The 16,325-nt window shown below is 36.7% G+C and overlaps 2 protein-coding genes across 3 annotated transcripts; both read left to right on the top strand.

The window, feature by feature from the left end:
- The first annotated feature begins 3,218 nt into the window (after positions 1–3,218).
- Positions 3,219–9,842, top strand: LOC122082795. 2 transcript variants are annotated; one of them, XR_006141406.1, is made up of 3 exons: positions 3,219–4,427; positions 7,581–7,688; positions 9,123–9,259. XR_006141406.1 is itself a non-coding variant. In XM_042650570.1 (2 exons), the coding sequence occupies exons 1-2, from the start codon at positions 3,994–3,996 to the stop codon at positions 9,340–9,342; spliced, it is 654 nt and encodes a 217-aa protein (XP_042506504.1). In that variant the 5' UTR covers positions 3,222–3,993; the 3' UTR covers positions 9,343–9,842. The 2 variants fall into 2 exon arrangements, 1 of the variants encoding a protein (XP_042506504.1); XM_042650570.1 differs by lacking the exon at positions 7,581–7,688 and having other exon boundaries at positions 3,222–4,427; positions 9,123–9,842.
- Positions 9,843–14,170: 4,328 nt separating this feature from the next.
- On the top strand, positions 14,171–14,666 carry LOC122082143 (probable glutathione S-transferase parA). Its single transcript, XM_042649625.1, has 3 exons — positions 14,171–14,257; positions 14,321–14,442; positions 14,489–14,666. The coding sequence occupies exons 1-3, from the start codon at positions 14,171–14,173 to the stop codon at positions 14,664–14,666; spliced, it is 387 nt and encodes a 128-aa protein (XP_042505559.1).
- Positions 14,667–16,325: the final 1,659 nt, after the last annotated feature.

Raw genomic sequence — 16,325 nt, 5'->3', positions numbered from 1 at the left:
GTGAGGAAAAAAAAAAAAAGAAAAATGAAAAAAAAGAGAGACATAAAATAGGTGGGGGAGGAGTTCAAAACAAATTTAATTAAAATAGAATGGTCAGCAAGAGACAAAAGTATGGATTTCCGTAAGAACTATTTCCGATGAATCCTATCAAGAATGAGAGAGATTTATTTTTGGGCTGTTGGCCGAAAAGAGGAGCCTAGAGGTGATGAATAATACAAAAGGTACATAGAATCTAGCCATAGGCCAAAACCATTTTCATATTTCCTCAAGAGCAAGGTATTGTAGCACAATATACAATGCTTAGATCACCTGATCGAAATGACATTGCCAAGAAAAAGAATCAAACAGGAGAAGAAGAATCAAATGGTCATGAACATGGAAAAAAAAATAATATTAGTAACAAACTTCCTCTGCCCATGTGGAGTGAGACCTTGAAAACACGGTGTACATCTTAAACAAAGTTCCATGTAAAGTAGTTTCTAAAACTCTTATTGAATTGTGGAGAGAATATGTCTTAGTTTAAGATATACACATGTATGAGTCTATATAGTACAATTTGCAAGAGAGGAAACTATACCCTAGAGCAGTTAGTGGTTTTTTCATTCTCTATCAAAAAGTTTTAAAGGTTTTAAGTCTATTTTTCCTCTCACACTTTTTTCATTTTAGAATCAGATGACACCAATTCTGAAGGATGGAACCAACAACAGGAGTAGAGAGTGACAAATCATTGAGTTCATTGAACTAACTATTCCGATAATTATTCCCATACATGGTGGTGAATGGTCAGTTCCTTTTCTATTGGTCCATGAGGATACAACTTATAAAAAAATGCCGCATCAAGATGAAGTTGATGTGAATGAGGATACATTGAACAAATATATTAAAGGAGATCCTTAAGAGTTAGAAACTTCATGAAAGTTTTGAGTTATCTTCGATACAGAATCAATTGAAGTTCAAGATTTGGGTCAATCTAAATTTGGTCAAGGAATAAGCTATGATCTCAAATGCAAATGTCTTTCATGGTGCCCAGAATTCTATTTCTACACTTACAATGATTTAATTCAAGCGATTTTAAGTTATTCTATGTATCGAATTTGAAGAAGCTAAAAAGATAAAAGTTGTAGATATTTGGGTCCTCTTTCCGACGATAATAGAATTAGATTGATCTGATATAGAAAGAGTGAGATACGACAATTTTTCCTATTTGTGTGCAAAGTAGTAGGTCATATGAAAAAGATTCCAAATCAATCGAATTCATTGTATCTGCCTTTCTAACAGCCTTTTTATCTATTATATACACTCTTTGGACTTCTTATGAGATGCAGAACCATATGAGAGAGAGAGAGAGAGAGAGAGAGAGAGAGAGAGAGAGTATTGTATGCTACAAGATTTATTGATTGAAGCTCATATCTCTTTTAGAAAATCGAGAAGAGCAATATTTATTTTACCATCGGACTCTGCAAGAAGGTGAATTTGAAAGGACCATGTCTTCACCATGCTAGAAGACATGGTCCTTGATGAATAAACATCTGAATATCTTGACCATTCATCCAAGATAGCAAATGACAACTCAATTGACATTATGAGCCTTGTGTAAGTCCAAGCTTCAGAGATGCTTCCCATAAATTGTGGTGAAGGCGTTTTGGAACTCTCCCAAAATTTATACCGTAAGTAAATACCAATTAATTACACGTATGACTAAATGGAATTGTAAACAATTTATAAAATTGAAGTATATCGACACAATCGAATTGTTTGCTTTCAAATTGGATATATAAATAAACAATAAGTTTTATTCTATGGATGAACGAAAAGTACATTCATCTAAAGTTATTATTACTCTAATCTTTACTAGATGGAGTTGAAAGAACCCCTATTTTTTCTTTTTTTTGCTAAAAGATTAATTATATAAAAAAAATAAAAAAATGCAACATAGAATGCAACCTAGAAAAATCTATAAAAAGCGACACAGAATGGAAAACACCTCCACATTCAGCATTGTCATCAATAGTAGGTACTCCCCATCAACTACAAAGAAAATTGAAAAATAAACTACCTAGAGATCCGATATCTAGGTTTATATGAGGAATACATCCTGAGTTCCTCTAGCATATGAAAAGACCAATCGAATAAAGTGGAAGAAACTCCTCTTTTTGTTTTAGTATTCACAATCCAATTTGCAATGGGGTTGACCTCTTGAAAACATGAAAGAACCTGTATGACCTCCCCCATATTAATACTTAACCACTGTCGTAATGACATAAGATCAAAAGATTTTCTTTCACTATGAATGAGGGAAACTGGGTCCTACGACTATAAAGTATTAAAGGCATAAAAACTTCTCATGATAAATTTAGAAAAAATTCTAAACTTTATTATAAAAATATAAAATATCATAAAACATATAAAAAATGTAAAACTTGTGAGCATTATAAATCAAGTAAAAGAATAAGTAGGCAAGTTGAAACAAGACACCTAATAAGGGTAGAACCAAGGGAATAGAAAACCTAGACAGGTTCCATTAGTAGAACATGTACTAATCCGCTCAACCCTAATGGAACCTGTCTAAGTGTTCTATTCCCTTGGTTCTAACCTTATTTTTGTGTCTTGTTTTATCTTATCAAAAAAAAAAAGAAAAAAAAAAAAAACTGACATTGACACCTCACCACCCTCTCCTCTCTCTCCTTGAAAAAAAAGAAAAAAAACAAAGGTTGACAGGATAGGAGCCCTCAACTGAGAAGAAGAGTTAGGTAGGAACCACCAACAACGCCAGCTGCTGACCGTCCAATTCGATGACTCATGATGGGAATGAGTCAACTCTTCCTCAAGTCAATTATTGAGCACAACCGTTAGATTGAAGGATAGAGTAAAGATAATTTCATTAAACGGTTGTGATTTTCGGTAAACAATTTGTATATGCTGTTGACAAAAAATCAGTCACGAGTGGAGCACGAAAAGTGTACAACTAGTATAGGACCGCAAAGTGTACAACCATTCCTATTTCCTAGTGACCTCACCAATAGCTTATCCTTAACAATTAAAGTAGTTTATGAAAAGTCTTTTCAACCCCTCATCCTAAAAATCATTGTAGAGTTGATTCGTAGGAATATGAATAAATACAAGGGTATTTTTCGGAAAAAAATAAAAATATCCAGGATAAACTTGCCCAAATATAGTAGAGAATTGATTAAAATTAAATAATTTAGAAACCTCTCACTGTCTATCTTTCGTCTGTGGGCTTGGCGGTTATCCGATTGATACGCCAAGCGATATCTTTCTTCCTCATATGATCCTGAGAAGAACTGTAAAGCCTGCTGACGAAGATTCCTTGTAGTTCTTCTCTTCACTCTTCCAATCGAAGCGATCCTATCTTCTCCCTTTCAATCATTAATCTATTTGATTCCTTTTTAATTTAATATTAAGTTCAGTTCTTGTTCTTCTTCTTCATCTAATCTGATAATGGTGGAGGGAAAACTAGGGGCGAGAGATAAGCAACGAGGTCAACAGATCGTTCTGTAGCAGTTGAGCCTGGAGAGAAGAAGAAAACCATGGCAAATCTCTATTGATAATGTAGCCGCCTATACGAAAAGAAATCAAATGGAGTAGCTTCAATATTTGGTTTGGCTGGTTCTTTAAAAGGCAAAGGTTGGATTTACTTGAAATATATGAGCTGTTGTTACTTTTTTGTTCTTGTTTGTGTTCTTCTATTGGAGACTAGATTAGAGTTTCAAGAATTGATTTGATACACAAAATCTGAAATAATATATACCATTTATAAAGGAATTGAGGGTTTTGGAGCTGGAAAAATTGTAGGAGTGGGGTTATTGAGGTAATATCAATTCGTCTGATCGTAGTATTGTTAGTTTTCGATGTGAATGGGAACGAATTTGAAGTTAGAATCCTAGTGCTGGAGCTGAGTTTTATGAGAAAAAACAATTCTCCTAATTTTCAGTATAAAGGCTTGTGGTTGGCAGTCGGTGCTGTGGGGAAGTAATGGAAGAAGTATCGAATCATCAAATACACGATCAGCAAGCAACCAGTGAGAATTCGTCGAATTCAGGTGGTGCGGTTGCATCTGAGACTGTAATTGTGGTAAGATCTGAAGAAGCTGCTAGTGTTAGTGCAGAAGATGGAGATTCAAAACCAGTGGTCTATGTATTGGAAACAAGTGAGGTGTTTGCGGAAGAACAAAAGGCGTGTGTTTCTGAACCAGATAGACATACTAGTGCCGTTGATGTTAAATGCAGTGGTGGAACAGTGAGCAGTGAAGATTGGGATAGTGAGAAGATTTGTAGGATCTGCCATTTAAGTTCCGAGCAGTCATCTGATATGACAGATCTTATTCATCTTGGTTGTGGCTGTAAAGACGAACTTGGCTTTGCACATCATCACTGTGCTGAGACCTGGTTTAGATTAAAAGGAAACAGGTATTTATTTCTTTTCTAATGCCGATTCTTTAAGTCCGGTCACCTTGTTTTAAGATCTGGTAGCCATCATGGTTTCCTGATTTTATACAACTACTTCATGTTAATTAACTCTGGCATGATTTTTGAAAGGACAACTTGTGCCTTTTATCCTGACTTGAAGCTATATGGTTCATCATAATTTTCCTCTGCCCATTTGATTGCGAAGAAAATGTGCAATCGGTTAAATACTGCAGGATTAATTTAATGTCTGCACTGGACAATTGCAGGGAATGAACTCATGAACTATCATTTTCGTGGATAATTGAAACAAAATACCGTTATTCAAACTAAAATGTTGATCTTCCTGATCACTGAATTATTTCTTTTTCATGTTGAAGTTTCCCATCTGTATTGGATTAAGTGAAGAACTGTTTAATATCCTAGTCATATTTCACCATTATTTGTTGTTGTGAGGCTTGGTTGACTTATGTGTGCTTTTGCAATTTTTATTTTTTATTTTTATTATTAGTTATTTATTTTAAAATCAGCTGGAGAACTACTTAGCCCCTACGTACAAACAGAAAAACTGAATTTTAAATCTCTCTTGCAGTTTATTTGCGTTCTTGAGAACCTTCTTAGTTTGCAATCAATCGTTCTTGAGACAAATCACCCACGTTCTTTCACCTGAAAACCTCAGGGTTGTGCCTTCAGTTTTTGGTGAATTTTTTTTTTTTTTTTTTGGGAGAAGGGGGATCTTTTGATGAGGGATTCTGGATCAAGATTTTAAAGAGCTCTTATTGTTATTTCGTTGTTTGCTGTCCTCTTGTCAACTTTCTCTATCCTTAGAGGAAACATGTATTGACAGTTCATAAAAGTGTTAAACGTTGCTTGTCAAATAATATTACTGCTGTCAGTAAAAAAATCCATAGCATTTAAATGTATTCCTAAATTAAAGAAAAAACTAGGTAACATGCAGTTAAAAGAACAATAATCTGTGCCATTGCTTGTTTCTACTCTGTATAATATAAGAGGGGATGTAAATTTCTTCAATTACATGATCCCAAAAAATCCCCTAGGTGGAAATGGGGCAGCCTACACCTCTCTCTCTAACCTTGGCCTTTGGGATCTCTCTCTCTCTCTCTCTCTCTCTCTCACACACACACACACACACACACACACACACACACACGTACACGTAGGATGCGTCTTGCGGTTATTCAATTTGAATGACTAACGATTTTAAATTTAAGAATTGTATTTCACAAAATGGAGTTGCTGAATGCAAATGATGTAACCAATCCCAGTACAAGGGGTATGACTCTGCTGCGTTGAGTATGAATCCAGAAGGTGAAACCAAAAAATTGTAATTTTGCTCCACCATGCCTATACTAAGATGTTACTACTGCAGGCTATCATGTAAGAGAGGTACTATCTGTTGATCCTGCTTCTGATCAGAGACTGTTAAAAGATTATTGGATTTTACTCCTGGTAATTTCCTAAAGAGAAGCTGTTTCTCTAGATGATGGGACACACAAGTATTTGGGTCATCTAATGGATTTTTTTTTTTTTTTTTTTTGGTGATGCATTAGTTTGTTGACTTTTTGATGAGTTAATGTAGAAAATAGGGTTGAGTAATCAACCTAGCCCCAAAATCTGCAGGATGCTATGTCAGAGAACACCAAATCAAATCACTACAGTAACTTCATAACAGATCAGCAATTAAGGACAGGGATTAGGAAAGAGATCAGACTGATCGATCTCAGGGTTTTAGGGTTTTCTGGAATCAGAATGGGAACAGGGATAAGGGGCTGTATACTGAAATAGGACTTGAAACAATATGTAAAATATGCATAAACATCAAAGTAATCAGGATCAAACTAAACCTTTCTATCTCAGCTAAAGAACCAAATTAGGTCAAAATAACCCAATCGATCAGACAGAGTGATTTCAGATTGCAACCAATCAGGTGGTCTAACAGGGCTGAAACTTGGATCGAGTTTCAGTCCTGATGGGAGGGAGGTTTGGCCAGACATTCAGCCTATACTAAATGGTTGGATTGACTTCAGGGAATTAAAGAGTATTGCTCAAGAAATCTGGGAAAACAGATCTGAAATTAGAAAGTAATGGAAGAACAGTGAGTTGATTTTCCTGAGATGAACTGAGATAGATCTTTGTGTGCTTGAATAAGAATAGAAGAAGAAGATATGAGAGAAAGAATCTCACGGGCTTCACACCATAAAGAGTCAATTGGATCAAACACCAATTCCACCAGCCTAGATCATAACACAAGACAATTCTTCATGGAAAAGACAGCAGCAACAACAGCAATAGTGAATATTAAAATCATGGAGCTTATGGAGCCTCTATGCTTGTATTTGTAGGTAAAACAATAGGGGGCAAATTGTCCAATTTAGAATGTCTCAAAAATAGAAACTTCTAATTGGTTGCCTATTGCAAGTAGAACCTAATAAAATAGAAACCATCTTAAAAAAAAAAAACAAACATAAAAGGAAATGATTAGTTGCTTGTCTTCTAAGAATAAGACGGCAACTTACAACTTAAATTGACATGTGTGTGTTCACTAATGAACCGAACCATCCAAACAAATAACATGAACCAAAACAAGAATAACCCAAATTATGGGATAGCTCTTCAGTCCAAATCGTGGGGCCCATTGAGGCCTTTTCTTCCTCCTTGAATGTTTTCAGTTCTGCATCATGAGTATCAGCTAAAAAATTTACAGCAACAGTCATGGGTTTAAGGGAGTGCCGTGCACAGGTTTTTAAACCAAAGTCCAATGCCTGGCATGATGGTGTGGTGTAGGTGTTTTCACTGACTATGCATCAGTATGAAATGAAAAAGGTACACTTGATAGGATGAAGTCCGAATTCTTTTCAATGTATTATCATTATGATAGCTAGCCTTAAAGATTGGATGAAGTGATAGGAATTTGTCTATATTGAACTTTGGTTACTTGTTAAAAATGGTTTGAGTGTAGAAAATTAGTGCTGTGGTTGCCCAATTAAATATAGATTATGGAGTAGAAATTGTGATTTCATAAGAATTCCAGTCATGCAACTTTATGTTTTCTCTACCTAGTCAACTTTTCTTTGGGGAAGGGGGTGGGTGTGAAGTTTGTGTCTAATTGCTTGGCTTGCTTCTAATGCAATCAAGGTGGTGTGGTTGTAAAATTGTGGAGCCATGATGCACTGGTCTTGGGGATAGATGTTGCAGTTTTAAGCTTGTGTCACAAAGATTGTTGCGCGAGGCATTGGGTTGAAGGTAAATCTATGACCACAAATCTCCTTCCCCTTTATTGGATGAGTTGGTGCTGAAGGAGTTATTTGAGGATTTTAGTGTTAGTCAAAAAATATTTCAATTCCCCAATCACCCTTATATCTATAGGATGCTTGCATTGACCTATATTAAAAAAAAAAAAAAAAAGAGCAACCCAGTGCACAAGGCTCCTTCTATTGCAAGGTCTGGGAGGGGCAAGTGTGTACGCAGCCTTACCCCCTGCTTCGACCTATATAATGAAAGAAAAATGTACCATTAGTTGAGAAATTATTTTTTTTGGTTGCTGTAATGTTATTGTTCATCCGATTATATTTAATCTCTTAAAAAGTTTATTAACTGAAGGAAAAAAGTGAAACCTTTCAAACTTTTGTCAAAGTTTTGACAGTGGATATGTGCACTTCGTCAACAATTGTACTTAGGTTCGTAGAGCCAAAGAAGTATTTGACTGATTTCCAAAGTAATGAATATAAACCACATTCTTCGATGAGAAATAATGTGATTATTGACAACTTTAAGCCCCTTGTCTGCTGCTGACAAATCTGCCTCTAGTTTTCTCCAGCTGAGGCCCTCTGATGATATTTTCACTATTGCCCTCCTCTCTAAACACATTATAAGAGACAGAATGAACATACATCCCCAGTTAAAAGTCTTATCTTACAATATAGTAGAGTTATTGCCAATGCCAACATATTCCACCTCAGGAGGAAGTACCGGCCTTCGTCTTCAGTTTATTGATTGCTATAGGGAATTATTGCTACTCAGGTCCACTTTGATTATTCATTTACCAAGTGTCCAGTGTTAGAATTGGTTAGTTTGATCTCTGAATAAGTAGCTGACCACCAAGTGTTGAAGTTATGTTGTAGCAGAGGATAATTTGATAATGGGAATCTCAATTCACAGAAGTTTGGCTTTTCCAAGAGATATAATTGTCCCTTCTTCTGTGCCAATACAACTATTTCTTTGGTGAATATTTACTGGGAAAATACCTCTTTTTCTCTTTTATTGAAGTACTTATTGTTGGCTGACTGCAAGAGAAGACGAACTGTCCATGTATTGTTCCTACTTTGAACTATCGTCCCCTCATTAAATTCAATGTGTCTTTGTCTGACCTCAAGGTGAAGACAAACTGTCCATGCAGTGTCCCTTCAATAAGGTCTATGTATATTTGTCTCTTTATGAAATGTCCAATTGGTGGAACCATTTATTACTTAAATCAATAAAGCTGTAAACGGCACTTGGGTTTCAGTTTTAGGAGCACTCTTACAAGCATCATTATTCAGTAAGTTCTAAAAAAATGTAGTGTAGAGAGCCCCTATGAATATGTCCTTGTTTCTGATTTAGGCAACATCCTATGAATGTGTTCTTGTTTCTGATTCATGCAACATCCTATGAATATGTTCTTGTTTCTGATTCATACAGGTGTTGCGAAATTTGTGGTGAGACTGCAAAAAATATCACAGGTGTGGGCAACAACAGATCCATGGAAGAATGGAACCAAAGGAGATATGTTTCCAACACTACCAACCCCTCAAGAAGGTGTGCAGGATGCTGGCAAGGACAGCCATTTTGTAACTTCCTGATGGCATGCCTGGTAATAGCTTTTATGCTTCCATGGTTTTTCCGTGTAAATTTGTTTTGACAGGGATATGAACCAGAGATGTAACTTGTTCATCAAACATGATTCTGCCTCATCGTATGTGGGTATCGGTGTGTTTTATGGCTGGATGTTATGGTGTGATTTTATCCAGTCAATACATCTTAGTGCTTTGATTTCAATGACATGGTATGGAAAATGAGCCTTGGGTACATCCATCAATATTCCCAAGCCTCAAGAGTTTGAAGGTATGGATTCTTGGATTCAGTACCAACATCTGATGTGGCATTAGTCAATCAAGCAATCTAGCAAGAAGTAGTGCAGTGATTATTGCAAGGTTGCAATGAGGTTGCTCGGCCATGTTTTCAAATATTTGTAAGGAAAAAGCAGACATACAACTTGGTTAGGCAACGATACCCTCTTCTTATTTTATTTCTTTTGGGACAACTTCTCAGTCATTCATTGTAAATATGAAATCAACCTTATTATTGATGTAGTTTTAGAGATTTGTCTGCAAATAATGATTATCTCCATTTTTTTTTTTTTTTTTTTTAAGAGAGGGGGGGTGGGGTGGTTGAGGTTGGTTAGGGATGATATCGATTTACCTGGTTTATTCCTTGTGTTAAGGTTTCATCAATTTGTTTGGTCAGTCATAGCAGCTCTCTCTGGTTGTGAGGGAAATAGAAGGTTGGGAAGTAAATTAAATCAAAACTAAAATGCAATTTCTTATAATCATTACCTAATATGATTGTATAACTAAATTCAAATAATTTCAAATCTATTAATCAAATTAAATTTTACTATGAAATCAAATCTCTTGGAAAAATAAAATAAAGATTACATCTTATATTTATAATTGTCAGATGTTGTAAGTTTTAAGTAGATTAAGTAGATTACAAGATCATAATTACAAGCCTTTTATTTTTTATTTTTTTCTTATATCCAGACCAGTCCTCAGGGAAATTGTTCAGTATGCATTAAAAGTTCATAAAAAAGAAGTGACCATTTTAGAGAAGCCAGAGCTTCAGTGATTTTTACATAAGGACGTAGCAGAAGTTTGAGTCAAGGATTTGATTCATGATTACAGGCTCCATCTGGTTAAAAGGAAGGGAAGAAGGTGAAATTTAGTTTAGTGGTGCCATATCGTGGAACCTCTTAAGGTAGCTTGTGAATCCCTCGTTGGGATTCATCGATTCGTCTTGACCTCAATTTAACCATTTATAGGTCTAGTCTCTGGTTTTGAAATGTTTCGGTCTAATACTGTTACCAAAATTTTGGAAGCTGGATGGCATTATTACAGCACTCTAGGGGTTTAAAAGTATATATGCATTAATTGATTACATCTTGAAATGTTGGCAAAAGCTTCGATTAGGGCCAGAAACACTAACTAAAGCTGCACAAATGCGCAGAATAAGTGAATAACCACATATTGTTGATCCATGTACAAAATAAAATAATTACGTATCATAAAAGATGAAAAAGAAAAAACTTTTTGGTGCCCAAATAATAATTATATTGAAAAGTAGGGGTAGGGAATATAGCTCAATCCATATCTTTTATGATATATGATGTACCACAACTGTGATGGTCAACTAGCAATTAAATTCCATATCTTACTGATCTAAAGGATCCATTCCCACCAACCCCACACCCACAAACCCCCACCAAAAAAAAAAATAAATTGTGTCATGGTTTAAGAAACAAGAATTGGTTTCAGGATTGGATGACGCTAATATTGATTCCAGTTCTGGATCAGACAGAATTGCCCATGATTATAATTAAAAAACCTTTTTTTTTTTTTTTTTTTTTATACCTTATTGCGCTTTGTTCATACTGATCCAACTATACAGTATAAACAAAGAATCAGAATACCGATTCGATCCAATTCCTCAAACCTAGGGTGTCGTATGGACCCATAAGCAACCTTCAGATTGCACTTTAGCAACCTTCAGATTGCACTTTAGCAACCTTCAGATTGCACTTTTTGGTCTACAAATAAATTTAAACATTTGGTGTTTGTGTTGTCAGGTTGAGGCATGCCAAGTTGAAGCCCCATTGTACCAAGCTAATGCAGTTGGACTCAACCTTAACCTGATATGCGGATTGGCTTAATCCATTTTAGCCAATTGCGAGAAGTGAAAACTAGATCGAATGATAGTCTAAAAGCAAAATAACTAGATAGACTCTATAACCATGTTCTGATAGTTTCAGGGTGGATTATAGGGGACAATTTTACTTCAATTAAGATCTTATTATGTGCACAACAAGAAGCTCAAGACAATCTTAGCAACCTAGAAAAAACAAATAAATGTAGCGAATTTATTTAAATGATGGATAGAAAAAATAGAAAAAAGAAGAGATCTTTTGATCACCCTTTTCATCATCTTTTTTGATCTTCATTTTTTCATCATCATCTTCTCAGTCTTCCTCTCTTAGACTTTCTAAGTTTCCCAATTGGTATCACTCTAAAAGTCCTCATAAGTCACTCATCTTTGGAAATGATATATCCTATGACAATTTTAATTACTATTCCGCATCCATAACCAGCAACATGAATTTCCAATCAAATTTGAAATCATTTGTTGATTTCTCACTTTGTGGTGGCATATCGTCACTGACATCTTTGCATTTTCCTGATAAGGGTAGACTTTGCATTTTCCTAATAAGGGAAGACTACATAATCCTGGATTTTCATTCTAAGAAGTGCTTGAAAATGTTTGCAACTGATTGCCTTGTGGTATAAATCCCTCAATAGGGGTGAAAGTTTGATCCTGACAATCCGAATCCGCCCTAAACCCAAATAGACTTGGGCCAAGTTTTCTGATCCTAAGTTTGGGTTAGGATTGAAAAACCCCAACCCTGGGTTAGGGTTGAGTTAAGCTCGGGTTGAGGCCTCAACTTGGCCAAACCTGACCCAACTCGGCTTGAAATTTAACCCTAAATTTTTATAGTAGAATTTAAGGCTCGTATTGGTATTTAATTTTTTTATAATTTTTTAATGTATAGGATATGAATGGAAAAAACAGTCAATCAAGGTTGATCCAACCGTTGCAGAAGTCACGGTCAGTCCAGCCCAGCCAAACCCAACCCGCTTTGACAGGGTCATTAGGGCCGGGTTGGGTTGATATGAACTCGAAAGGGTTTGGGTCTGAACATGAACCCAATAGGCCTGGGTTGAATTTTGAGGACCTAGGGTTAGGTTAGGATTTTAAGAAACTTAGCCCAACCCGACCCTGTTTCACCCCTATCCCTCAAGATGATTTTAGGAGAGGTTCAAGAATTCAAGAAATATAATATTGATATGTAGCCAAGAGATCTAGCCTGACAGCTTATTTCGGGCAAAATCTATCATGTTTCTAATTGATGATGGGATTTGATTGGTAAGGTCATTATGAGACAAGTTTAGAACCACAAGGTCATTGAGTTTAACTATATGATTTTATTGATGACGTTCCACGTGGTAATTCATATATCCAATCAATAGGGCCAAAGTAACCAATTGGTATGTTCATATGAGAGATTGTCTCTCATTCGGGGAATAAATACTTAAGTCGCTTAGGATTGTATGATATGTCGAGTGATATTAAGGTTGTATTTGGTATGCATTATTTTCTTTCTGAGAATACCCATTTCCATTGGTATGTTCATATGAGAGGTTGTCTCTCATTCGGGGAATAAATACTTAAGTCGCTTAGGGTTGTAAGATATGTCGAGTGATATTAAGGTTGTATTTGGTATGCATTATTCCCTTTTTGAGAATATGCATTTCCATTATCAAAACGAATTATGCATTCTCAACTGATCTTCTTAAGTGCCATGAGCTAGGACTCTTGAAAATAGAAAATGAATAAGCGTCAGACACCTCTAACATAGAAGTCTAAAGGTCCATGATCTAATTATAGATGTTTTTCCAATCTTGAACCAAAGAAGTGTCATAGCCAGCAAGTGTCTAGCTAGCTTCCTCACTAATTGTATTCTTTGCTTTTGTTGATAAACTACTGCTTACATCACTTTGTTGTTTGTACTTATTTCACAATGGTGCCTAGTGAGGCTGGGGAAAACATCCTCTCCAGGGAGGATCTGACACGGTGAGGTGCAGTAAGACTGGTAGTCCTTGTCAGTGGATGATCGGTTGAGCAATCATCGACCCATTTCATGGGTTGCCGTTTACCTATCACTCGATGTTCACTACACCAATGTAATGGTTACAGACGATTTTCACACGTTTTAAATACTCTATCCTAATTAAAATAGGAAGAAATGAATTATATCATTCATGGAAAGAATGTTAGTGTGAAGGTTCAACTCAATTTCAAAATTTATTAAATTCATTCATGGAAAAATTGTATTAGTGCGAAAGTATAAGGAAAATTGGAGTGTTCCCCTTGGTGATACATGTTTTTAATTCTCTATACTGGTTGACTAATCACAAACTTGATTTAAATTCAGAAAAAAAAATTATTAAAGAAAAGAGGAACCGATCCCAGAGCGTGGCCTTTACGTGCATGGGCATCCATCAGGAGGGGGACCAAGGGGACATGGTGGCCAATCCAAATGCTCTCCTATCATTAAATTTCCATTGGTGAAAAGATTTGTTAATGTAACCGATCATATTAAAAATAGAGTAATTAGTTATTTGTTCTTTTTTGTTCAACAAAAGTAATTTTTGAACCAATCAATTCGAAAAATGATCAAAAGATTATTAGGTGAAAAAAAATGTAATATGGAAATTTTAAAAAAGCAGGGGAGACAAAAAAATAAAAATTCAATGGCAGAGAAAAATCAGAGAAAAAAAAAATTAAAGATAAAGTTTTTTTAATAAATATAGACTAAGTGTGAAGAAGTGATAGATCAGGTTCAATACATTGATGAGATGTGGAAGGACAAAGCTCCACTGTTGTCTTCTAATCCTTACCAACGAGCCCTGGCAAGATTCTGGGTTGACTATCTCGACAAGAAGGTCTCTTACTTTAATCTATGCTTATTGCATCATCTTCTCTTTCTTAGTTGTGTGAAATTGCAGATTTATAGTAGCATCAGGGGAACAATATTGAATTCAAAGGGAGAGGAACAAGAGAAGGCTAAGAAGGAACTGCTAGAGGGATTGAAGGTCTTGGAAGAAGAACTACAAGCCCCACTTTGGAGGTGATAATTTTGGGTTCTTGGATGTGTGCTTTGTGCCCTTCTACAGCTGGTTTTATGCCATAGAGACTTTGGTCAATATCAGCATAGAGGCTGCTTGCCCAAAGTTGATTGCATGGGCTAAGAGGTGCATGCAGAGAGAAAGTGCCTCCAAGTCCCTTCCTGATTCACTCAAGATCTATGATTTCGTTCTTCAACTGAGAAAAAAGTTTGGTGTGGTTGATTAGATGAGACAGAGATTGAGAATCTTGGATTTTTCAAAATAAAGATCCTCTTGGAGTTGTGACAATGAGAATTTTCTTCTTAATTCTTCTCGTTAGAATGTAAGTAGGAGTAAGGAGTCCAGATCATCAGGTTCACGTACGAGACTGTTCTCTTACATCTTGTGATGGACACATGGACTCCACTTAGTCTGTCACACCCCGTTCACCCTGAACCGGAGCGGTGACCGAGTTAACACCGGTTAACCCAAACCTGCCAGGATCATCAGATACTGTATTCCACCACAGCATACACACACTAACACAAGTTCATCAAATCAGCGGAAGACTAAGTTTTACCTGTAAATAATTTCCATATACTTGATACCCAAATGATGATACCATAATTATATACATTTGGGCCCGAAGGCATGATATATACACAAAAAGAATAAAGTCCAAGTATCAAGTATATACAAGAAAATATCGAAATCATCAGAGTACACAGCTCGGCTCGGTATCAAGGCTGGAGCTCAGCTCGGCCTCAGAACCGCTGCCCCGCAACACAGCTCTCACACACGCAGTCTACGCCGTGCTCAAATTCCTCAGGGGTCCACCAGTCCTCCTCAGGAAACTCGACTGTGGAACCCACCCCATGCTCCTCAGATGAATGACCTGCAAAATCATCTAAAAAGGGGGTGCACACGTGGAATGAGCTCACTAGCTCAGTAAGTAGAGAGGTGGACCACACACAACAGTCCACACAACACAACACATCATATGCACTACATGCCATGCAATTCATTTTAAATCACATACACCTAATCAACATTACTAAGTCTTTGGTTTTATGCTACTACAACCACAGTGCGCGTATACTCCGGGTACAAGCCGCGAACTCCCTCCCGCGATACGCCCATAGGGCTGTTGGAGAAGGCCCACCGTGAGTACTCGGAAAATAAAGACAATGCCATCCACCGGCTCTCAACAGAAATGTAAATAAATTAAATGACAGTGCTGACTCCAGCAATTTAAAAGCAGTACGATTGGCCCTCTTGAAATACCACCGGGGTTGCCGGCTGTCCTACACGACTCGCCGGGTGTAATGCCTAACCGCCACAGTGTCCGACAACCGCGACCCCTGCTTCCCCCCAAATGGCAACCCAACACCTCAACCCCTGTTGGGAAGGGTCGTAGCACGGGATGGTGAGAATCCTAATACCGCATGCTCCTATATGCAGTACGACTGCATAGTGCCACCGTGTCCCATACCACGGGCCACCAATGCATTCGTTTCCAAGCCGACCACGGCATCTAATCTATCAATGCTTTATGCAACATGATGTCCACATTCAACATATAACATCTCATTTAATTTGCAATTGAAAGTAAACATAGCATATATGCACATCAATGTGTGAAATGACTAATCTATATAGCATATTCATGATGACATGACTAAATTAGATATAGTTATATGAATGCCAAACAAATGCCTTGAAATAGGCCAAACGTCCTCTCTCTCCACTTACATGTAGCGTACAAGGAGTCCCGCTCGGTACGGGTGAGATCCGGAGCGAATCGGGAAGGCTTTGGTGAACCTAACAAAATTGAGCGGGGTTAGTACTTCACCATTTTAGAATCAAAATTAATGAAATCCAACGTCAAAATCGTGTTTAGAACGTC

The sequence above is a fragment of the Macadamia integrifolia genome, chromosome 6, assembly GCF_013358625.1.
Source record: "Macadamia integrifolia cultivar HAES 741 chromosome 6, SCU_Mint_v3, whole genome shotgun sequence".
NCBI lineage: Eukaryota > Viridiplantae > Streptophyta > Magnoliopsida > Proteales > Proteaceae > Macadamia > Macadamia integrifolia.
This window is presented reverse-complemented; position numbering and strand designations above follow the sequence as displayed.